The sequence below is a fragment of the Chiloscyllium plagiosum genome, chromosome 16, assembly GCF_004010195.1.
Source record: "Chiloscyllium plagiosum isolate BGI_BamShark_2017 chromosome 16, ASM401019v2, whole genome shotgun sequence".
Taxonomy (NCBI): Eukaryota; Metazoa; Chordata; class Chondrichthyes; order Orectolobiformes; family Hemiscylliidae; genus Chiloscyllium; species Chiloscyllium plagiosum.
The window spans coordinates 50,583,530-50,609,219 of NC_057725.1; the positions used below are offsets into that span (position 1 = coordinate 50,583,530).

At 39.7% G+C, this 25,690-nt stretch overlaps 1 protein-coding gene across 1 annotated transcript in view; it reads left to right on the plus strand.

Moving 5' to 3' along the window:
- LOC122558097 (sodium/hydrogen exchanger 10-like) overlaps positions 1-25,690 on the plus strand; it is a 373,845-nt gene that overhangs the window by 129,769 nt on the left and 218,386 nt on the right. Inside the window, exons 16-17 of the mRNA XM_043706417.1 lie at positions 11,539-11,718; positions 18,787-18,936. Coding sequence (XP_043562352.1) covers positions 11,539-11,718; positions 18,787-18,936 — 330 coding nt within the window. The remainder of the gene's footprint in view (positions 1-11,538; positions 11,719-18,786; positions 18,937-25,690) is intronic.

Consider the following 25,690-nt stretch of genomic DNA (forward strand, 5'->3'; position numbering starts at 1 on the left):
ACTCCAGCCTATCACCCTCACCTTGACCTCCCTCCACCTATTGCATTTCCAAACGCCCCCCCCCAAGTCCCTCCTTCCTACCTTTTATCTTAGCCTGCTGGACACGCTTTCCTCATTCCTGAAGAAGGGCTTATGCCCGAAACATCGATTCTCCTGTTCCTTGGATGCTGCCTGACCTGTCAAAAATGGTTGACAACCACAGGGATATGTGTAAATTGTGATCTTATGAAAAATTTTGATGCAATTTTGGGCTTTGACTGTATGGAATATGCATTACCCAAACCATGTTCAATGGAACTGAATATAGGTTAGACAACTGAAGAGTTTACAATGAAACCGTACAGGATGGGTACTCCAGTTGGGGTGCAATTTATACCTGTTTCAAATGGTTCTGTGCTTCTCTGACATTCTCTCAATGTCAGAGAAGAAGCACATGAATTAAACAGATGTTTTAAATCTGTATTTTTCATTACAGAGGATTTATAAACAATATCCCAAAAATAATTCTGAATCAGAAGATGAAAATAAGCAAGGAACTTAAAGCAATCACGAACACCAGGGACTGGCTGCTGAGAAAGCTATTAGAACTAAAACCTGACATGTTCCCTGGTCCTGACTAGCTTCATCCCAGGATATAAGAAGAAATAACTGTGGATATAGTTTAGTTGGTTTTTCTTTAATTTTCCAAAATTCTTTAAATTTTTTAATGGTCCCATCAGGTTACATTAATAGTGAATATGATCCCTGTAATCAAGACAGGAGGGAAACAGGAAGAAAAATTTATGGGCCAGTTTGCTTAATAACATCATATACCAATCTATTATTAAAGAATTTATAGCAGAGCAGTTAGAAAATCGTAATGCAATTGGAATCAACATGATTTTGGATGGCTCAGTGATTGGCACTGCTGCCTGACAGTGCTGGGGACCCGGGTTCAACCCTTGGGCACCGACCTGTACGGAGTTTGCACATTTTCCCCATGTCTGTCTCTGAGTGCTCTAGTTTCCTCCCGCAAAGCAAAGATGTGCAGGTTAGGTGGATTGGCAATTGGAAATGCAAGGTAACAGGAATAGGGTAGGGGGATAAGCCTGAATTAGTTGGTGTGGACTCAATGGTCCAAACGGCTTGCTTCCACACTGTGTAAGTTCTGTGATTCTATGGTTTTGTTAAAGGATCAGCATGGTTGATTAATTTCTTAATGTTCTTTGAGAAAGTAACAAGTATAGTAAATAAAGGAGAACCAGTTGGATGTTTAGATTTTCAGAAGGCATTTTGAAAATTCGACATCAAAGATTATTGTATAACATAAACATTATCAGTGTGTGGGCAACATATAGGTTTAGATTGAGGCTTGTTTGGCTAATTGAATGCCGTGAGTAGGTATAAATGGTTCATGTTTGGGTTGGCAGGATGGTAGAGGGACGTTCCACAGAGATCAATGTTTTGACCTCCGTTGTTTACAATTCATATCTATTACTAAATGAATGGTTACCACATTTGCTGATAATAAGAATATAGATTGGAAAATAAGCTGTGAAAAGGACATAGAATCTGCAAAGGAATGTAGTTAGTTTGAGTGGGCAAAAATAACCTAGCTGGAGTATAATGTGAGAAGATGTGAACTTGCCCACTTGGACAGTGTGCACATGCTGTGTCTTTAAGAGATGAATTCTGTCCTGGGTTTTTTTGAAGAGTGGTTTGAAGGTGGAGGTGCCAACAGTCTGTGCAGAGCCACTAGATTAAATAGTTTTTGATGCCTTGGGGTTTTTTTAAGGAAGTTGGGACAATAGAAGCAGCCTGAATGGGTGTGGATTCTCTGACAAACCAGGATTTAAAGTTTTTTTTTCAGCTTTTCAGTGCAGCAATTGTTGCTGGGGTCTTAGCAGGATTTGGAGGTTGCAGTACATCTCTCCCTGCTACACTCTGATTTTTCTCTTGGTATTTTCCTGCTGCTGGAGTTGCATGTGAGAAAATATTTTTTTTTCTGAATTTGCCTTTGTCAAGACTGTGTTATTGGGATGTACTATATTGGAACAGTTAATTAGTAATATTTAGACATTTCAATAGAGTTACAGTTAAGCCATTTTTTTCTCTCTCTTACTATATTTTGCCTACAAGTATTTGAATAAAGTGTGTTTTGCTTAACATGAAATAGTTTGAGAAGTCGAACTGTATCTGGAACGCAACACCTTACACTTATCTTTAACTTGAAAGAAAAGGTCCAGGCTATCTTCTTAATATATTTTGAGGGGGTTTGGTCTGGTCCATAACAGAAGAAACAGAATAGCAGCTTATTTTCCAAATGGAGAAAGATTGCAGAACCCAAGTGTGAGAAGAAAAGAGAAATGTATTAATAAAAGGAGATAGTAAAGTTAGGTGAATAAATATAGTTCTCTGCAGGAAAGACAGAGTCCTGAAGGCTGTATCAGCTAACTGATGCTAAGGTTAAGATGTATCTTCTTGGCTGGAGAGGAACTTGAAGTGGGAGGGGAAGAATCCAGTTGTGCTACATGAAGATAACAAACCTAGGGAAAGGGACTCTGCTGAGAGGCTATGAACATCTCAGGGCTAAACTATAAAGTAGAACCACACAGATTAATAATCTCAGGGTTATTATCTGAAACAGGTGCAAATTGGCACAGAGTAGATAAGATTTGAGAGGTAAATGTGGGACTCAAAAATTGGTGTGAGACAAATAGGTTCCAATTTCAGGGGACACTGGCGTCAATACTTGGGAAAGAAAGTTATTCCATTGGGTCAGACTTCAATTGAATCATGCAGGTATCAGTGTCCAGGTGACTTAAATAGGGTTGTAGATAGGGCTTTAAACTAATTAAAGAGAGGCAAAACTTCATTTGAAAATTTGTTTAAGAAACAATAAGAAACTAGAAAGCAGAGGTGCAGCTTAGTGATGAAGCAAAGTATGATAGAAAAGCGTAGAAAATATAATTAGAAGAGTGCAGCAGAACTTAGAACCAGTGGTGAAATATTCTAGCGTGAGGCTCTTTATCTGGATGCACACAGGATTTGGAACAAGATTAATTGATTGCAAAATGGAAATAAACGAATATGACTTGATTGCTGTTAAGGATATGTGGTTGTAAGGTAATCAAGAACTCAATGTTAAGGGGTATTCAACATTCTGGAAGAGTAGGTATTCAGGAAAAGGTGGTGGGATAGCATTGTTAGTAAGTGAAGGTGTAATTGTGGTGGTGAATAGTGATATAGGTGTAATAGATCATTAAGTGGGATCTGTTTGGGTGGAAATAAGGCATAAGAAGGGAAAGAAGTCATGGTTGGGAATCATGTGTATGTCTAAAAAACGTTGGCTAACTGTGAGACAAAAGTTACATTGAGAAATAATCAAGGCCTTAAGAAGAGCCCTACAATTGACATAGGCGAAGGTAATCTGCATATTGACTAGACAAATCAGATTAGAAAGGATAACGTGAAAGATAAATTTGTAGAGTGCAAAAGGGATTGTTCCTCAGAGCAGTAATTACAGAAACTACTCAGAAACAAGCTATTTTTGATCTGGTAATGTATAATGAGGTAGGATTAATAAAAAATATTGTACAGTCAATTCTGCTATAATGCGGTAGCTCTGTTCTTGTGTAATGCTGTGTTATAAGAAAATCATGTAGTACCAGCACCATTTAAAATAATGGGGCCAAAATTGTGTTATAGCGAATTGGCTATAGCGATGCATGTGTTACAGCAGAACGACCTGTAGTTAAGGATCTTCCAGGGAATAGGGATCACCACATGGTGAAATTTCACACTCAATTTATCGATGAGCAACTCATGTCTCAAACCATGTTCTTCAACTTAAGGGGAATTATGGAGGCATGAAGAAATATTGCTGAAAGTGGACTGGTAGAACAATCTAAGGGATCAATGGATGAGCAATGGTCGACATTTAAGCAGATATTTCATAACTCTTAGTAAAAATTATTCCCAATCAAAAAGAAGGACTGATAAGAAGAATGAACCACTCATTAACAAAGTTCGTTTAGCACACTGCTCAATCAAACTCTAATGAATACAAACTGGCAAACACTTGTAGTAGAATAGAGGATTGGGAATTTTTTGTGGGAACCAGCAGCAGATAACTAAAAAGCTAATAGAAAGGGATTAAATTGATTATAAGGTAAATTGGCAAGCAATATAAAAACAAACTACAAGAACTTCTGCAGGTACATAAAAAGAAAGTAAATCAAGTGTGGAACTCTTGGAGAATGCAACTGGGAATTAATAATAGGAAACAAGGAAATAGTCAATGATTTAAACTAATATTATGCATTGCTTTTTCTGGTGGAAGTTTGATGAACATTCCAAAGACAACAGATAAGCAAGGTGCTAGTTGAAGGGTGATACCTATGAGTTGAAAATAAAAATATTTGTTGCAACTGACAAAAAAGAAGGGAGCCCCCGACCTCACCCGGTTTTAACAGTTGTTAATGCATTTCTTTTTAATCCTCTACCCTAGACCTCTGTGGGAAGCTAGGGAAGTGATTGCTGGACCCCTTGCTGAGATATTTGTATCGTCGATAGTCACAGGTGAGGTGACGGAAGGCTGGAGGTTGGCTAACATGGTGCCACTGTTTAAGAAGGGTGGTAAGGACAAGCCAGGGAACTGTAGACCAGTGAGCCTGACGTCGGCGGTGGGTAAGTTGTTGGAGGGAATCCTGAGGGACAGGATGTACATGTATTTGGAAAGGCAAGGACTGATTAGGGATAGTCAACATGGCTTTGTATGTGGGAAATCATGCCTCACAAACTTGATTGAGTTTTTTGAAGAAGTAACAAAGAGGAATGATGAGGGCAGAGCAGTGGACGTGATCTATATGGACTTCAGTAAGGCATTCAACAAGGTTTCCCATGGGAGACTGGTTAGCAAGGTTAGATCTCACGGAATACAGGGAGAACTAACCATTTGGGTACAGAACTGGCTTGAAGGTAGAAGACAGGGTGGTGGTGGAGGGTTGTTTTTCAGACTGGAGGTCTGTGACCAGTGGAGTGCCACAAGGATCGGTGTTGGGTCCTCTACTTTTCATCATGTATATAAATGATTTGGATGTAAGCATATGAGGTCTAATTAGTGAGTTTGCAGATGACACCAAAATTGGAGGTGTAGTGGACAGTGAAGAAGGTTACCTCAGATTACAATGGGCCAATGGGCTGAGAAGTGGCAGATGGATTTTAATTTAGATAAATGCAAGATGCTGCATTTTGGGAAAGCAAATCTTAGCAGGACTTATACACTTAGTGGTAAGGTCCTGGGGAGTGTTGCTGAACAAGAGACCTTGGAGTGCAGGTTCATAGCTCCTTGAAAGTGGAGTCGCAGGTAGGTAGGATAATGATGAAGGCATTTGGTATGCTTTCCTTTTTTGGTCAGAGTATTGAGTATAGGAGCTGAGAGGTCATGTTCCGGCTGTACAGGACATTGGTTTGGCCACTTTTGGAATATTATACTCAGTTCTGGTCTCCTGTTGTGAAACTTGAAAGGGTTCAGAAAAGATTTACAAGGAAACTGACAGGGTTGGAGGATTTGAGCTATAAGGAGGGGTGGAATAGGCAGGGGTTGTTTTCCCTTGAGTGTCTGAGTCTGAGGGGTGATCTCATAGAGGTTTATAAAATCATGAGAGGCATGGATAGGATAAATAGACAATGTATTTTTGCTGGGGTGGGTGAGTCCAGAACTAGCGGGCATAGGTTTAGGGTGAGAGAGGAAAGATATAAAAGAGATCTAAGGGGTAACGTTTTCATGCAGAGGGTGGTACGTGTATGGAGTGAGCTGCTAGAGGAAGTCGTGGAGGCTGGTACAATTGCAACATTTAAAGGGCATCTGGATTGGTAAATGAATATTAATAGGAAGGGTTTGGAGGGATATGGGCTGGGTGCTGGCAGGTGGGACTAGTTTGGGTTGGGATATCTGGTCGGCATGGACGAGTTGAACCAAAGGGTCTGTTTCCGTGCTGTACATCTCTATGACTTTGTGCTATTAGTTCAGTAGCTTGTACAGTCAATTCTGCTATAACACCGTTGTTCCGTTCTTGTCCAATCTTTCATTATAAGAAAATCACGTAATAGCAGCACCGTTTAAACTAAATAGGGTCGGAATTGCAGTATAACCAATAGACACTTTAAAAGTTTGCATTATAGAAACAGTGTCCCCAATTTGTCAATTGCGTTATAGTGAATTTGCATGAACGAAATGCGCGTTTATAGCAGAATAACCTGTTCAAGTGGAAACTTGGTTTGGTGATGGATTGGAACATTCATTTGAACTTGCCCCAGAAACATGAATTCAGTTGGTGAAGATAAACTTGCACTCATTTGTGTTGTCCTTAGAGGAAGCATTGCAACTGTTTTTTCCCCAGATCTTAAAATTAAGAATTTAACACTAGAAATGATGTACTTTATTTTAATTGTTGATAATGTGTCAATGGTGTCATCTCGCAAAACTACCAAATTTGCTCGTCTGCATACTGAGGACTGTTGTCAGTTTTTTTTGTGGCATCCCGAACAACCAAATTGGTACTCTGTATGACACTTGACCTATCATGTACTTATTATTGAATATTGGTAAAAATAACATGCCACCTAGAAAAAACTCATCAGACATCATATAAGTCTGTCACAATTTTGTTTCAATAGTGTGATACAAGCTTGTGGGGTATCAAAGGCTGCTTGTGGTGGCTTGTTTGTTGTGGCTGATATGGTTTACACATCTTCACAGCCTTCTCTTCATCACTATTGAACTCGAGTCATCATTTGGTTTCAGTTGGCAGATGCCTAGTATACTGAAAGGCAATATGATCATGGTGCAGTTTTGTTAGAATGTCTTCTTGGAGTGATCCGGATATTAAAATTTACCTACCATTGTGTGCTATACCTCTAGATACTTCTGTTTAAAAATCGGTGGTCCTAAACTGATCACAAGGATTCCTGGACGTCTTGAGGTACATTAGGTCAGCCTGCAATTATAGTTTTCCAAAGTGCCTGGAATACTAGATCTTTGTATGCCTCTTTGTGCAATTGTTGACATTTGTGTTGCTCAACACTAATCAAGTCAAATGGCAGCACATCTTTCACTTCTTTGCCCAATGAATCAGGTTGCAGATCCAGTCACATGCCTCAATTTCATTATATTTGGCAATCTGCTTCAACTATCTGAAGTAACCATCAAGTTGTTTGACTGGTAGCACTGTTTGCAATTGTATGCCTGAATTATGATCAGTAATCATTATAATCTAGGCTGTACACGTTAGAGATTTTCGACAAATCATTTCAAGGGCCTTGTGTGTTTCCACAATAAATTTCTTTCTGCATAGATATATATTAAATTGCATTATATAAAATACTAGAATGGTTTCTCCTGTTCTGTATCCAAATACTTACGCTAAAGACAACTGTTCATTCCAACTGCAGTGGATTTTTATATTGCAGAATGCAGGTTCCAAGCCCTTTATGCAATCAGTCTGCCTTAAATTAGTTTCTTTACATATTCGTAAAACTGCTTCCTCCGATAAAGCTTATTTTAATATCGCAAAAAACAAAGGTAACTGGGGAGTTTCCCATACCATCAACGAAAAGAGCAGTACTACGGTTTTTGAGATTGAGTGAATTTAATCGAAAATGTATACCAGACTTTAACAGTGTAGCTGCTTCACTCACTGAATTGCTGAAGAAAGACAAGAGGTTTCAGTGAACAGCAGAATGTCAGAAGGCATTTGACAGCCTGAAAGCTGTGTTAACCACTGCTTCAGTATTAGCCACACCTAATTATGCAAAGCCATTTTGGGTGGCTGTCGAAGCAAGTGATGCAGGTATCACTGCTGTGCTCTTGCAGGAAGACGACGAGAAGATAGAAAGACCTATCAGGTATTTCTCCAGGAAATTGAACAGTCACGAGCAGAAATATTCTACAGTTGAGAAGGAAACTTTGAGCTAGATGTTTGCTTTATAACATTTCAATGTTTGCATTAGCAGTAACATGTCTGACCCAATCATATACACTGATCATAACCCATTGAAGTTTGTAGAGAAATTTAAGGACAGAAATGCCAGACTGTCTAGATGGAGCTTGTTGTTACAACCATTCAATTTGAAAATTGTGCATGTTGCAGGATGAGAAAATGTGATTGCTAAAGCATTGTCGAAACTTGAATGAGAAATGGAGGCATTTATGGCAGGAGTAAAACAGACTGAAACAAAATGTAGTCATGTGTATTTGCATGATTATTGTCAGTGTAATGTATATGTTTGTTGTGGAGCACTGACAGTTTAATATTATGGGGTTTTGAAATGAACCCATCTTTGGATATTGATGATTACTTTTTTTAAGCGGGGAAGATGTGATGATGCTGCTCTTTTAACAAGGTTATGTTGTCCTTGGCTGTTCTTCAGAGAGGTTGTAGAAGATACAGACACTGAAAAGTCTAAGGTTGAAATGTTTTACGATTAGTTTGATTATAGCTAACAGATACTGCCTCAGGCAAAAAGATTTCAAGGTTTAAAACATACACTTGCACAATGATAGGTGTGGCCAGTTCACCCAACTCAGTTTTTCTCCGGTTTGATTTGGTTTTTGGCAGACTGGCTATTCACTGAAAGCAGTCAGGCAGTTGTAAAAACTGCTAGACCCAGGTCCAGGCTGGGTCCAGGCAGGTCCAGGCTGATCCTCTCTTGTAATGTCCTATGTTTGATTTTACCTTTTGTGCCAGGGGGTATTTATGGGGATTGTTGCAAGTATTTCGAACAGCATCATTAAGTTGGGATGATCTGTTGGGTTTTCAGATTGGTTAAGTTATTCAGGGTTCTGTTCTCGTTTGTGTATCATTTGGTAATCTTGTAAATAAATTCTGTTTGGTTTAAAACTACGTGGTTTGGCTAACTGCATCCCTCCTGGAGTATCTGTTTAAAACAACTTGCAAAGTTAGGGTCTGGCTACTTTGTTGAAATGTTTTGAGGGGGTCTGGACTGGTCCATAACAGAATGGTTAGCACTGCTGTTTCATAGCATCAGGGAACCAGGTTCAGTTGCAGCCTTGGGTGACTTTGTTTGTGGAATTTGCACACTCTCCCTGCGTGTTCATGTGTTTCTGCCACGTTCTCCGGTTTCCTCCCACAGTCCAAAGGTTTGTAGGTTAGATAGATTGGCTATGCTAAATTGTCCTGTAGTGTCCAGGGATATGCATGCTATTTAGTTTAGCCATTGTAATGTGGCTTACAGTGATTGGGTGGGGGTGTACGTCTGGATGGGTTGCTGTTCAGAGAGTTGGTGCAGATTCGATAGATCAAGTGACCTTTCTGTGTACTGTAGGGATTCTGTGAATCCATGGAGCCAACATTCTCAGGACTTGTTATGTCATTTCATGAAATTTATATCCAGTATGTATTGTATGTGTAAACTTTTGTTTTGGACCCTGGCCTTACAAATGTTAAAAGGTGTTCCTTGAAACCAAAGGAATGTAGAAGATGATGTTGCAGTTTTTAAAAAAACACAAGTTTTTGGAACTCATTGTATGTTGTATCAGCTATGTTACTTTGGGGGAGGATGCGAGACACCTTGGCTCCCTGGAAAAGTGTTCAGGGACAATTCTGTCCAGTGACAGACTTTTGATTGGTTTTTCAACCAGGACTAATTGAATGTGTTCAGGATTGTAATAGTTTCTTTTTTCATTCCTAGTTAGTGGCTGCAGCTTTGTGTTTGAATAATACAATAGAAATAGTCAGACTGTGAAAAAGAAAATTTTATTTTTCCCTCTCGCTCTGGCTCTTGCTCTCTTTCTCTCTCGCTGTCATTCTCTCCCTCCCTCCTTCCCTCCCTCCCTCTTTGAAGCGTCTCTGCCTTCTAAGGTTGGAGAAGTAGAAGAAAATTCAAGCAGATAGTTACTTTCTTTCTCTGCAACTTTAAAGGAACTTCAGAAGTATTGTCAAGGTGAATCCTTGACTGGTGAATGAAAGATTGTGAATCTGTGTGTCCACAGCGATTTGTCCTCATCAAAGAACCAAAAGATCTGGATCGGAACTGAAGGGTAATGTCTTATTGAAGACTGTATTCTAGACTGGTGCCAGATCTGTGGATAACTGACTTTCCCACCTGTGATATATTTGAGTCCGGTGACTTCATCAATCGATAATTATTTATCAAAGCTGAAGACTCTTCATTTGATGAATAGTCGCCATTGATGCTGCCAGACGTGCTGAGTTTCTCCAGCAATTTCTGTTATTGTTTCAGATTCCCAGCATCTGCAGTTCTTTTTTTTTTGTAATATTTGTACCTTGTCTTTTCTCCATATATTCTTCAGTATTGAATGGATTTTCTTTTTATGGAAAGAATAGAGTTAGGTTGCAGAGAGTTATAATTTAGCGATTTGTGTTTCTTTTGTGCAGTTTTAAAAAAACAATTGTTTGCCACAGCTGGCTGTTGTTAAGTGCAGAAACCTGCTGAGTGTTTTCTTTGAACCTAGGTATGACAGTCATGTAAAGTGGGGACTTTGGATAATTATCTTTCATGTTCGTGATGAGTACAAGAATAGTGGCGGGGTGGGGGGGGGGGAGATGGTGAGGGTGCGAGTGGGGTGCACCTGCAGTGTACTACCCCAATGAGTTGTGACAAAAGTTGGTGGCTCATCTGAGATTTCAGAACACTAACAACATATGATTAGAAGTGGATTTAAAATTTATCCTGGGATAATTTAGTAAAGGACTTGAGTTTGCTTCTGTGAAACGATGAAAAGTATTTTTGAAATGTCATTTCATTGTTCCTAAAGATGGAAGCATGCAAAGAGCGCTATTATTTTTGTGAATTTAAAAAGACTCCTTTAAATCAAGGAACTGTGGAAGATGATGCTACAGTTTTTAAAAAACAAGATACTAGAACTCTTTTTGCATTGTATAAAAATGTTGTTTTGTTCAAGCAAACAGGGGACAGATGTTAGACCAGTGGGTGTTTGAATCAGGTTTCCTAGGGACAGACATTCTCATTTGTTGCTGAAAATATGTGATGTATTAGTGTTTAGAAAATTTGCTTTAGAAACAAGATATGTGCAACTCTTTAATTTTTCAAACTGCATTCGGCTTGAATATGAAATTTTCAATTTGTTTGGCCGAAGCTAGTGATGCCATTTCATCTCAGAATAATTCACGACAGTGAGTAGTAGTGAGATAGCACATTTGGATCCAAGTGTCAGCTGCCATTTGCTCTTGGTGTCATGGCACTTGTCAATGCTCTGCCGAGAAAATGAGTTTGTTACATGGATGCATGTATCAGAGAGCTAAATAACTACGCTGCCAGTCAGAGGTACAAAGAGCATTTTTTTGAGAAACCAGTACATGAATGAATTTAAGAGGGATAGAAGGAAATTGCACATTTTATAGTATATTATGTACAGAGTTTGCTCAACAGTGAGGATAAGACTGATTTGACCTTGTTAATGAATTTTCAATGAAATAAGATCCTAAGTGTTCATCAAGGTCATAATTTGGTTGATAGCTGAATATTTACAGGTATTTCCTTTATGAATTTCAGGCCCTTGCTGTGCGGAAAGCCTATATCTTTGATCACTGGAATCAGTTTGATGTATTCATTATCACATTAGCAGCAGCTGATATTATCATAGACCAGTTATTTGAGCGCAGTGTGCATAAGATCCGTACTGTCCGAATATTCAGATTGGTGCGACTTGCTAGAGTACTCCGACTTTTAAAGGTAAGGAAAATTCCATTGCATAGGTAAAATGGAGGCGATTGTTGTGAGATAAAGAGTTGTGGGGATCAAAAAGGAGAAGGTGTAGTTTTTATATTTGACAACTGATATCAGATGAGATTGGCCTTGGTGCTGTCACAGTCTGATTTGCTGAAATGCTTAATAGACTCATGACTAGCATAAAAAGGTCTATAGATATTATTCTTTTTTAATATTTGTTCACGAGATGTGTGGGCATCGCTAGCTAGGCTGTTATGTATTTCCCATTCCTAATTGCCCACAGGGCAGTTAAGAGTCAACCACATCGCTGTGGGTCTAGAGACACATGTAGGCCAGATTAGGGAAGGATGGTAATTTCCTTAACTAAAGGATATTAGGGAACCAGATAGGTTTTTCCCTGACAATACACAGTGGATTCACGGTCATCATTAGACTCTTAATTCCAGATTTTTTAAAATTGAATTCAAATTCCTCCATCCACTATGGCAAGATTTGAACCCAGGTCCCCAGAACATTATCTGGGTCTCTGGATTAAAAGTCCAACGATAATACCACCAGCCCATTGCCTCCCCATTAGGGCATTAAATTTTACTAAATCATGGGGTGGAGTTGGGTTGGGGGAGGTTCTGTTGCATGGTAAATTTTTAAAAATCGAAGTCTGAGGAGAAGGTAGGAATGTGGGTTAGTGAGGCTGATTGTTACCAGCAAATGAAAGGAATGTCACATTGCACTAATGAATCATACAACAGTAGGGAAAATGGATAATAGGACAAATTTAGAAGCTTTGTATCTGAATGTGTGTAGCAGTTGGAATAAAATTAAAGCGAATAGGGACAATTTGGTATGATCTAGTTGAGATTACTGAGATGCGGTTAGAAGGACACCATTTCTGGGAGTTCAATCTCCAAAGATATTCAATGTTTCAGAGGTATGGACAAAGAGGAAAAGGAGCTGGTGTAGCTGTGTGAGCAAAGAAAATGATCACTGCTGTAGTGAGCAATCATTTTGGCATTGGAAGTCATGACATAGAATCAGTTTGGGGAGAAATAAGAAACAGTAAGGGAAATAACTCCATGTTGGTCCTCGAATAGTAATTCCACAGTGGGGCATGATGTAAACTAGGAAATGCTGGGGTCTGGTAAGAAAGGTACAACAATATTCTTTGGCGATTTTAAAGTGCATACAGATAAGTAAATCAAATTTGCAAGGGTAGCCTTAAGGGAAAGTTCTTAGAGTGTATTAGAAAGTCTCCATAGGCTGAACTGCAGCTGGACATGGGTGACTGAAGGAGTAGCAGGGTTGGCTGATGTGTAGCAGTGACTCGAACATGGGCAGGCTTGCCGACTGCTTCGTGCTGGTGGACCATGGCGTGGGCACAGAGTTTAGCTCCAGGCCCATGGTTAGCTCTGGTTTGGGTGCAGTGGTTGCTCACTACAGCAGTGATCATTTTCTTTACTCACACAGCTACACCAGCTCCTTTTCCTCTTTGTCCATACCTCTGAAACATTGAATATCTTTGGAGATTGAACTCCCAGAAATGGTGTTCTTCTAACCGCATCTCAGTAATCTCAACTAGATCATACCAAATTGTCCCTATTCGCTTTAATTTTATTCCAACTGCTACACACATTAGCTCAGGGGTAGAGGAGCCTGAAGTCAAGCCCATGGCTCCAGCTTGGACGTGGCATTTGCAGAAAGCGCTAGCAGAAGTGAAGCTCGTAATCAAGACCTTGGAATCGGTTCCAGAGATCCCAGAGCCTATCATTAGAAGAGGGAGGACATCCTTTGAAGGAAATGTAAAGATGAGTGCTATTGCATTAATAACTTAGTTTATTTTCTGTGTTTCAAGATGGTGTGGGAGCATGGTGACACTAAATAGTTTTCAATATTTGTATTCCTGTGACAATAATTAATCTCATTTAAGATTGGTTCCCACACTGCTCCAAAAACAACCAGGGAGCAAGCTATTTTGGATTTAGTATTGTGTAATGAGATGGGATTAATTAATAATTTCATAGTGAAGTACCCTCGAGAAAAGTGTTTATAGCTTGCTGGAATTTCGTATTCTGTTTGAAGATAAGAATCTCAAGTCCCATATTAACGTTTTGTTGTTAAACAAAGACATGCACATAGGTGCACTGGACAAATAGGCAAAGAGAACGGACAGCTGATGAACAGTGGCAGACGTTTAAGGAGATATTCAGTTCCTCCCAACTCAAATATATTTCAGAACAGAAGAAAAATTCTAAGAGAGAAAATAGATTCCATAGCTAAGCAAGAAAGTTAAAGATAGCATAAAAGCTAAGGCATAACAAAATGCAAAGGTCAGTGGCAGGCTGGAGGATTGGGCAACTTTTAAAGACCAACAAAGAGTTACTAAAAAAAAGTAATAAAATGAGTTGAGATAAATTATGAATAAACTATTGTGATCTGTATGGACTTCAGTAAACCATTTGACAAGGTTCCTCATGGTCGACTGGTTAGCAAGGTTAGATCACATGGAATAGAAGAACAGCTAACCATTTGGATACAGAACTGGCTTGAATGTGGAATGCAGGTGGTGGAGGGTTTCTTTTCATCCTGGAGGCCTGTGACCAGTGATATGCCACAAAGCTTGGTGCTCAGTCCACTGCTTTTCATTATTTATATAAATGTTGTTGATGCGAACATCAGAGGTATAGCTCATAAGTTTGCAGATAACACCAAAATTGGAGGTGTAATGGACAGCGAACAAGCTTACCTCAGAGTACACCATGATCTTGATCAGATGAGCCAATGGGCCGAGGAGTGGCAGATGGAGTTTAATTTACTAAATTTGTGGTGCTGCATTTTGGAAAGGCAAATTAGGACAGGATGGTAAGGTCCTGGGGAGTGTTGCTGAACAAAGAGACCTTGGAGTGCAAGTTCATAGTTCCTTGAAAGTGGAGTCACAGGTAGATAGGATAGTGAAGAAGGTGTTTGGTATGCTTGCCTTTATTGGTCAGTACATTGAGTATAGGAGTTGGGAGGTCATGTTGCGGCTGTACAGGATATTGGTGAGGCCACTTTTGGAATATTGTGTGCAATTCTGGTCTTCATGCTATAGTAAAACACAGTGAAAAACAATCCGGTGCCATTTTGAGTACTTTAAGAATAAAAATATATACCTGTGGTAGAGTCCATCTTTATTCAACCGCCTCCACCAAATTGTGTTTGGCTAATTTGCTAGTTTTCGTAGAATATCTAACAAGCAATGTATGTAATGGGAGTCTTGTAGATAAGGTATATCTGAACTTGCAGAATGAATTTGATAACATGCCGCACCAAAGGTACATAACATAAGACCACGTGGGGCTGGGGTGTTATATCAGCTCGGATAGAAGATTGGCTAACCAACAGAAAGCAGAAAGTTGGGCTAAGTGGGTCTTTTTCTGGTTGTCAAGATGTAACTAGTGAAGGGCTACAAGGTTCGGTCCTCAGGCCCAACTATTTACAAACTATGCTAATGACTTGGTCGCAGGGATAGAATGTCCTATAGCCACATTTACAGGTGATACTGTGTAGGAAAGTAAGTTACAATGAAGAAATAAGAAATTTGCAGGTGGATTATGGATAGGTCAGGTGAATCAGCAAAATTTGGTGAAGGAGTTTAATGTAGATAAGCGTGAGATTATATATTTTAATCAGAAAAATGAAAAAGCATCTTATTATCTAAATGGAGGGAAACCTCAGAATGCTTCAGTGCAGAGAGACCTGGGTGTCCTCAGGCATGAATCACAGAAAAATAGATATGATTTGGAGATGCTGGTGTTGGACTGGGGTGTACAAAGTTAAAAATCACACAACACCAGGTCATAGTCCAACAGGTTTAATTAGAAGCACACTAGCTTTCGGAGCGACGCTCCTTCATCAGGTGATTGTGGAGGGCTCGATCGTAACACAGAATTTATAGCAAAAATTTGCAGTGTGATGTAACTGAAATTATACATTGAAAAATTGATTGTCTGTTAAGCCTTTCATCTGTTAGAATACAGTGATAGTTTCACTTCTTTCATGTGTAAATCACAAAACCCTTTTTTTTAAAGTGCATTCTCGGGTTAGCTGTGAACAATGGTGATAGCTAGACAATATGTTCAACATATTGTCCAGATATCACCATTGTTAAGTGAGAAAGTGTGTGTGTGTGTGTGAGTGCAGAGTGTCTTAAGTCTGTGAGGGGGTGCATGTGTGGGAGTGTGTGTGTCTATAAAGGTGTGTGTGGGTGTCTGTGTGTGCGTCTGTGTGTACCTGTGTCCGTGTGTATGTGTAGGTTAATACGGCAGGTAATAAGGAAGGCAAATGGAATTTTGGCATGTATTGCTAAAGGAATGGAGTATAAAAGTAGAGGTGTTGTTGCAACTGTACAAGCCATGGCGAGATCACTGTGTACAGTTTTGGCTCCCTTATTGTGGAAGAATGTAATTGCATTGCAGGCAGTTCAGAGGAGGTTTATTGGATTAATTCCAGAGATGAAAGACTTGTCTTACAAGGAGAGATTGATCAATTCAGACTTGTGCTCACTAGAGTTTAAAAGAATGAGTGGAGATATAATTGACATAAATAACTTGCGAAAGGGATTTGACAAAGTAAATGTATTGTGGGTGTTTCCCCTTGTGCGGCAATCTAGAATGAGAGGCTATAGTCTTTGGCTAAGGAGTGTCAGATCTAAAACAACTGAGGAGGAATTGCTTCTCTCAAAGGGTGGTGAAGCTGTGGAATTTACTACTCCGTAGTAGAAGCCTGGTCACAAAATAAGTTTGAAGAGGAAAATTTTTAAATTAGTAACAGGTTAAAGGGTTATGGAGAGTTGGCAGGAAAGCAGAGTTGAGGCTGAGATGAGATAAGTCATGATCGTATTAAGTCTTAGAGCAGGCTCAAAGGACTGAATTGCCTACTATATATTTTCTTCCTTTCGTAATACAGAACAGAAGTTGAATATTCCTGAAGGAGAGACATTTTGCTGAAGTTTTTTTGTCTTGCAATTATATGTACAACTATAAGATTCCCAAATAACAAACAAGAGCATCAGTTTATAGTGCAGATGAAAAGATTGTTGATTGGTTTATAAAATGGCTGGGCACAAATATCAATGGGTTCCTTTAGCAGTGAGTCATGAAAAGGAATCTTGTATAAGGCTGCTTGTTCTCTCAAACAAAATGCATTTTGTCAACCACGCAATTATGCACGTGTTTAAATTTCAGTGCTAGGTACATAGGCAGTATATGAACATTATTGGATGATGAAATCAAACGGAATGTTACTTTAGTTATTCATAATACAGTATAGATTGTACTCAACCAGTCTCAGCTTGTAGAACTCAAAACATCTACTGTTAGATGTGACTCTGTTATTGGGACAGCATTTGCTGAATAATTTTGAATACACTGAAAACCAGCAACCAATTTAAGATAACCAGCTGAGATTATAACATGGGTCATTTATGCTTGAAGCAACATACTTCAATAATCAGCGACCAATTCTCTGCAGTCAAAGGAATATGTTCAATCCTTGCAACTTTTCTGAATTACCAGGGAATTTCAGACATGGTTTACTCCTGCTTTCTACGTGACAATGACTGACCTGATCAGAACTGACTTGCCAACCAGTCAACACCTTTTTTCCTGCGATATATGTTATATTATTGTGTTGGTGGAAATGTACTGTGCTATAAGCAGTAAAATCTCTACAAGTCTAATGAAAAATATGACTTAATCCCAAACTCAGAAAAGTATCCTTGACTGCATTTTGTGTGCCAGAATGGAAATTAACATTTGGGGGATGAGCAGATTGTCTATTGTCCTATTGTCCCTGCTTCCTCAGCTGGAATTAACACAACACTGTTTTGTCCTGCTGCAGAATCAAATCTGATTTAAGTGGCACCTACCTTACCTTTAGTAAGTTGCAACAGTTTCAAATATGTGTAAAGATGACCAGCATCAGAGAGAATTCCATTTTAATATCCAAGGAAGGTTCAAGATAGAAGGTCTGTCGTTTACTGAAGTGCATACGCTATTCATCATTAGGCTGTGAAAGAAGTTCTCTCAAAACTGGATAATTCAGAGCTTTATTCCATTGTCTTGTAGATCTCTACATTGTGATAGGATTCTGGCTAACAGGGTACTAAATGAGGCAGGTCATATTTCTAGCAAGATAATCTAAATTTCTGTACTCAAGTCCAAGTATATTGAAGGAAGACTACCTGCCTAATACCATCTATGTCTTATTAAACTATCTGATGGGGGAGGGGAGGAGGATGTGGGATGCGAGACATGCTAATTTTGTTCTTGGATTTCCAGTGTTTGTAGTAGTATTTTGCCCATATTATGTTTCATTCATTGACTCATAATAGTGCTGCCCAGTAATAGTGAATCAACAAGAAAAATGACCCAGGGATTATACATAAATTCTTAAAATGACATTTATTTCTGATGTAGATAAGATAAAGGAGCATGTAATTGAGGGCAATGCCAGCATATTTTTGGCTGCAAAGTCTCTGTGTATATCGATAGCAAATGTTAACCTGAAGCCAAGTCATTGAAATATTTAGATAATGCTGTAGATATGTGGTACATAAATGCTGGCACTATCTTGAGAACTGGATGGAAATGAATAGGCATTTCTGTCAAACCAGGAGGCATTTTTCTTGATATACTGTGGCATAAATTTTCATTGATTAATTGTCTATTCAAAGATTCCTGAAATATGGATATTTAAGGATGGTCCAATAATGAGGGCTACTCCATTGTAAAATGAGATTTTATTTTAAAGTGGACATTCCTTTGAAATGTGTGTTTAGTAATTATTCAGCTGTTTGTGCTCTCGAGCTGTATTATTGGTAAACACCTTAAATTACATGAACCATAAGCATGTTTGATATGCAGCTCGAAGCACTTTACGCTGGCATTGCTTGGTTAATGCATCAATAAGGAGTAAGCCCAAACCTCTACACCTGAGTATAATGTTGTGATGAACTGCAATTCATCAGGCATCATAGGACATATTATTCACCCCAGAAAGTATCTATCATGCACGATTTATGTGTTTGCTTTACAGATTATGATACCAACCTTCATACATCTTCTCAATAAGCAGATTAACAAACAACTAAGCTTTGGATATGATATTGGAAAAGGATATGTAGTAGGCGAAGAGGATGTTAGTAATCTTATTGATCACATTTCTGACCAAAAAGTGATCTCTGAGGTAATGCAGTATGGAAAAACAAAGATGTGACATTACTTTGAAGTATTGGGTCAAAAAACTAACAAAAATGCAATAGTCTTACACAATATCTACCTTGTATGATATTATCTTGCACAGTTAAGAATTGCTGACAAAGAGATATCCTAGATTGAGTGCTGGAGTTGGATTGACAGACATTAAAATATCAGTTTCATATTCATAACTCAAGATGAAAGGATATGACTGAGCACTCAAGATGCGAAGGTTATAAAGTAAAATAGGGTAAACTTGGAAGTAGCAAATTGGTGATTCCAAGACTAGTACTTAAACCTTTTGATTGTAGAAGGAAGAAACTACCAAGGCAAGTAAAATACAGTGCTCTGATTTCCTTTTGTCTTTCTCTTCTACTAGAATTGTTAGAACCCAGGAACTTGAGAAGGTCATTCAGCCCCTCAATTATATTTCAGCATTCTGTAGTATAATGGTTCATCTATATTCTAACTTCATGCATCAGTCTTGGTTCCAGATCCCTTCTTACTCTTTTTGTTCTATCTGTTGATCTTAGATTTTAAATTATTGATGGAGCAAGGAGCTACTGCTGTTTTGTGGCCGCTTCTACCATTTTTAACATGAATGACTTTTGCCTAACTTTTTTGTCCCCTGGTCCTAGATTCCCCCACCAGCAGAAAACATTGATGGAGAAACTGTTCCCATTGGTGGAAGGATCAAGAACCAGAGGGCACATATTTAAGGTAATTGGCAAAAGAAGCAAGAGCAGCATTGGGAAAAACAAGACTTTTCCCACATAGCAAGTGTTTAGCATCTGGAAAACACTGCCTGAGAGAGTGGTGGAGGCAGGGACTTTGACATTATTTGAAAAGGAAAATGCACAGGGCTACAGGAAGAAGAAAGGCAAATGGTGCTTTGTGAATTGTTCCTGTGGAGAGCCAGCATAATAGTCATGAAGGGCTGAATAGCTCATTTATGTGCTATAACCACACATTACCCTATGACTTATTTCTATTTAGCCTATCAATTATTTCCAAAATTCCAAAAAACCTCCGTTAAATAATCCCTTAACCTTCTATATTCCAAAAAATAAAAGTCGAGCTTATGTAATCGCTTCTCAGTTTAAAATCTTGGTGTCCTGGTACTATACAGTGAAACTGCACAGCACTGCTTCCAAGGTTGGAGTATCCCTTCTCGGATGCATGCATTGTTATCAGGACTTCTTATATCTATCGCAAAACCTCCTTTTCTTTATTTTTCAGTTATCTCATTATAAAAGCCAATGTTCCATAGGCCTTTTTGATGGTTTTTACATTTGAATACTATATTTTAGTGATTTGTGTACATGGACCTCAAATCTCTTGGACATCTGCTATTCCTAGCTATGGGCCAGAATTGATGTCCAGATTCCCAGCTTTGTTGAAATCTGTCTGCCACGTGCCAATTTTACTCGACTGCATTGAGGAATTTTATACCCCAATCCACATGACTTCTTATCCCACTAACTTCTGTTATCAGCAAGCTTGGAAATAGGATTTCAGTTGTGTTTGCCAAGCTATTCCTCTACTGTGAGGATTAATACAAAGTAATTATTCAATAGGTCTGACATTTCCTTAATTTCATTTGGAATATTACCTGTATTTCATTTTTAAAATCCTACACTACGACTTCAAACATATTTGTAAATACTTCATGGTGAAATCTGGTGATTGTAGAAGCTGCAAACTTACAGGCAGGAATGGCACTTAATTAGACGAAGTGCATGTTGTACCCAAACCCCACTGCCTTCCTGTTCTTGCCAAAATTCAGTTTTGGATTGAAAGGTCCATAGCCAATCTTACTTCCCTGTTGCAAGGTGAAGCCCTTAAGTGGCCAATTAAGGACCGCTTAAGGGCATCAACTGGACGGCTGGGATTAACCCAGCTGTAGACCAGCCTCTTGCCACATGGTGTGCACAGTTGTTGCTATCTACATTCCTGCAGCTAGTTGCCTTGTGAAGGGAAGTCCTTCAATTAAGGTATTCTGTTTCTGATTGTGAGACTGGACATCAGGCAAGGATTCCATAACACCTTCACTCCACAACCATTAACCTGGGAAAACCTGGACATCACTAACCATTATCCTAGGTCTTCCACAATCATGGGACTTTGGGGGTATCCTTCTGGCAGCAACTACTGCCCCTTATGTTAGTACAAGAGCTTCCAGACTATGATTGGATGAAAACTCACACTGGGCAAGATTTTGCTCCAAATGTCTTGACTCTTGGGAAAGACCTGCTGAAGGCCTTGCCACTGTAATGAACGCATGTGATTCAGCAAACCTTCCTTGGAAGAGTCAGTGTGGGTCTCCTGCCAGACCTCATCTCAGTAGGCAAAATCCACAATGCTTCAACTTTTTCTGCCCCCTTGAAATTTGACCTTTTTCTTGATCAATTTGTCATCAAAGTCAGAACATAAACTTTACCAACCTCTGACTTTAAATATAGTTTTGCCTAACCCCTCCCTACTCTCCATGTATTTCAAACCTGTTATTTTGATCAAATGGGGACCAAGCCACTTATGTAGCTTTTTTTTAGTCTTTTTTCCTGCATATCTTGGCTGTTGTATATCTGAGCCCAGCACTTCTGTTTTACCTTTTCTCATTTTCTTTTTCTCTCCTGCCATTGCACCTTTTCTCTACTTCTGCCATTACACCTTTTCCCATTGCCCACAGGAAAACTACCCAACAGCTCAAATTCTCAGTTCTCATAATCTTTTCTCTTCTGACCCTATTATCCCAGGCTTCACTTGCTCTTAAAGGTTTGTAGGGCGACTGTTTTGAAATTATCATAAAGGCCCACCTAAGTACTTATGCTCTCTCTCAATAAGTAGCAACTCCTGTTGACCTTCCTAAGCTCCACATATAAGTGCAACTGATCTTCCTGCATCCACCTCATTCTTCTCATTGTGCACAGTTGTGATTCCAGTAGATTGGCTTTAACTGCTCCTTTCCACATCATCCTCCAGTATGTACATTCACTTGAGAATGTAACCCCTGCTAGCCATGAGATTTTTGTGGATGACCACATTGACATTATATCTTTGATGGAGAAATGATTAATGACATTACACTTCATGAAGCTTCCTCTACCTTTCACCAGTTGCCATTCTCTAACCATGGTGGTGATGTAATCCTTATCTCTAAAGGTAAATCCTTGATGTGGAATCTTATCAAGCTCTGAGCAATGTGCCGAGATGAGTGGTAAAATCGGATTAGATGTTTGACAAGGCTGATCTTGACATTGAGATTGTCTTGCTGCATCTTGTTCGCTTTTCTCACATGGCGTGATGAGCTTCTCCCCAGACAGTAGAGAGTTCCCAACTGACATTTGTCATTGCTTGCTAAACAGCATGGTTATCTCACCATGGGTTGCAATCTTACCAACAATAAAAAGTAATTATTGGGAAAACTCAACATGGAAACCAGAACTGGTTCTTGGCAACGTCAATGCACTGCTTGCTCCAAAACATCATCATGTTGGACACCAAACACCAAAATCTGAGGAAGTTTCTATATCACTGTTCATACACAACCCACATTCACAGACATTGGCATCTGACATATGTTAGCCTCTATACACCCTTATGGCACAGCTCCAATCCATTTGCAGGACATTTCTGCACTGCACTGTTGAATCTTGGGCTGCAATGCAAGCTAGCATCTTAATGTTGCAGCAAGGATACTTTATGCTCAGGGACATGCACCCAGCCTTTAGTCCTGAACCAGGCTGCATCTCCGGGGTTCCTCACTCGCTGTCACAGCTCTCGCTCACTCTGAACCAAACTGGTTGCATGCAGCATTCCTGAATTGAATTGCCTTGCCTTTTTGCGCAATGTCCACTCTATCAGAGATACCTGGTTAATATTATTATTGTCATGCCATGTCATCCCACTACTAAGTCAAGAGCAGCTTCTGATACTGGTCCAGTGCCTGTTTGGAATAGTCATAGTCAGAAACCTTTGTTCATAAGTGGTGAGGAGCTGAATGAGGAACTGTACCTCACTGTCTTAACTTTTTCTGTCCTGATCCTGGAATGAGAGAGGACAGGTATTACAGAAGATAAAAGTGGGTGGCACAGCTATTACTGTTAGTGCAGGTGGGAAGATGTCCTGAGTGAGTAAACGGGCAGTGCAGAGTGTGCAGTTTTAATGATTTTGCAGTTTTGTGTGGATGAGGTGGGTTTGGAAGGGCAGGATTACTGAGAATAGTAGACCATGAGCCTTAGTGGGAGTTGTATCATCAATGAAACAATGAGTGTGCAGTATTGGAGAGAAATGGTAGCACTTAGGCTGGTAGAATGTAGAAGAACATTGACCTCCCTCTCACAAATCTGGGCATTCCTCCAGGCTGTTGTGGCTGCTTCAGTCCAGGGGGCAAACTTGGAATAGGCTGACATGGTTTGGTGTCCTGGCATCCACTGCTTGGCCTCGAAGAAGAGGGAGTAATGCTGGAAATGCACAGCAGGTCAGGCAGCATTTGAGGAGTAGGAAAATCAACGTTTCAGGCAAAAGCCTTCATCAGGAATCAGGAATTTCTGATGAAGGGCTTTTGCCCGAAACGTCGATTTTCTTGCTTCTTGGATGTTGCCTGACCGGCTGTGCTTTTCCAGCACGGCTCTAATCTAGACTCTGATCTCCTGCATCTGCAGTCCTCACTTTCGTCTGGGAGAAGAGGGAGTCTGGTCTATGCACTGCCTTGTCTGGCACGAGTTCTGTGGATAGCTCAGAGGTTAGTACTGTTGCCTCACAACACCAGGGACCAGAGTTCAATTCCATCCTTGGGTGACTGTACATTCTTGCTGCATCTGCATGGATTTCCGCTGGATGCTCTGGATTTCTTCGACAGTCAAAAGATGGGCAGGTTTGGAGGCTTGACCATAGTGTCCAGACATGGGCAGGCTCAATAGATGTGCTATGGTAAATGTTGAAGTATGGAATAGATATATGGGAAGTGCTGAATCTCAGTGGAATGCTCTTCAGAAGGAGCTCCAGGACCATGTTTGTGAAACAGGGTACCGATTTTGGATGTAGGTTTGCTCGCTGAGTTGGAAGGTTCGTTTCCAGACGTTTCACCCTACTAGGTAACATCTTCAGTAAGCCTCAGGTGAAGCAATGCTGATTATTCCTGCTTTCTATTAATATGTTTGGGTTTCTTTGGGTTGGTGATGTCATTTCCTGTGGTGAAGTCACTTCCTGTTCCTTTTCTCAGGAGGTGGTAGATGGGGTCTAACCTGATGTGTTTGTTGATAGAGTTCCAGTTGGAATGCCATGCTTCTGGGAATTCTTGTGCGTGTCTTTGTTTGGTTTGTCCTATGATGGATGTGTTCTCCCAGTCGAAGTGGTGTCTTTCCTCATCCGTATGTAAGGATACCAGTGAGAGAGGGTTATGTCTTTTTGTGTCTAGTTGATGTTCATGTATCCTGGTGGCTAGTTTTCTGCCTGTTTGTCCAATGTAGTGTTTGTTACAGTCCTTGCACGATATTTGTAAATGACATTAGTTTAGTTTGTGGTCTGTATAGGGTCTTTCAAGTTCAGTTGCTGCTGTTTTAGTATGTTGGTGGGTTTGTGGGCTACCATGATGCTAAGGGGTCTGAGTTGTCTGGCATTCCTGGAAGCATGACATTCCAACCGGAACTCTATCAACAAACACATCGAGTTAGACCCCCATCGACCATCCCCTGAGAAAAGGAACAGGAAGTGACTTCACAGGAAATGACATCACCACAGGAAATGACATCACTAACCCAAAGAAACCCAAACATATAAATAGAAAGCAGGAATTATCAGCAGTGCTTCGCCTGAGGCCCACTGAAGATGTTATCTAGTAGGGTGATGAAACGTCTGGAAATGAACCTTCAGTGAGCAAATCTTCATCCAAAACCTCAACCTGAGCTACAAATCTTCTCAAAACACGCTAGGGTACCGATGTTTCTCTGCCTCATCCAGGGCAGATGTCTGGAAACGTGCAGGGTAACACCCAGACTGACAGTGCTTATCTAGATATACAACAGCCATCCCTAGAAAAATGTCTCTCACTCGTCACTTACCATTTATGTTTTAAACACCCAACCATCTAATCTGTTTCCCACTCGCCATCTTGACTTGGAAATATATCACCTTTCCTTCGATGTTGTTGAGATAAAATCATGGAACAACCATCCCACTAGAAGCATTGACTTACACTAAAAAGACTAAAGCAGTTTAAGGATGCAGCTTACCCCACCTTCTCACTGACAGCTAGGGATGGATAATAAACACTTGTCCAGCCAGCAATGCTGCACCCCATGAATTAATATATTGAAAACAAGTTGATAAACTTCCATTCATCACAGATTGTAAATTGTAATTTACAAAATTATGGTCTTTCTGCCACTGTTATTGCCATAGTCTGAAGTAGAACTAATACTCTTTATTGCCCAAAATCATTACCTGGACACCTCTGTTTTCTTAAGGGCAAGGGATGTGGACCAGAATATTTTGGCAAACAATTGGTTTATTGGCAGATGTGGCTAGACCATTAGAAGCATTATTGGACAATGTTATACTTCACTAAAATGGATCACCATTCAGAAGTAAGCAAAGAATGCAATAATACTCACCTTTTTTCTTCTTCAGACTATCTTATTGGGCTACCCTTCCTTGCTTCTAACTTGATTCCATAAGAGTCATAGAGATGTACAGCATGGAAATCAATCCTTCTGTTCAACTCGTCCATGCCGACCAGGTAT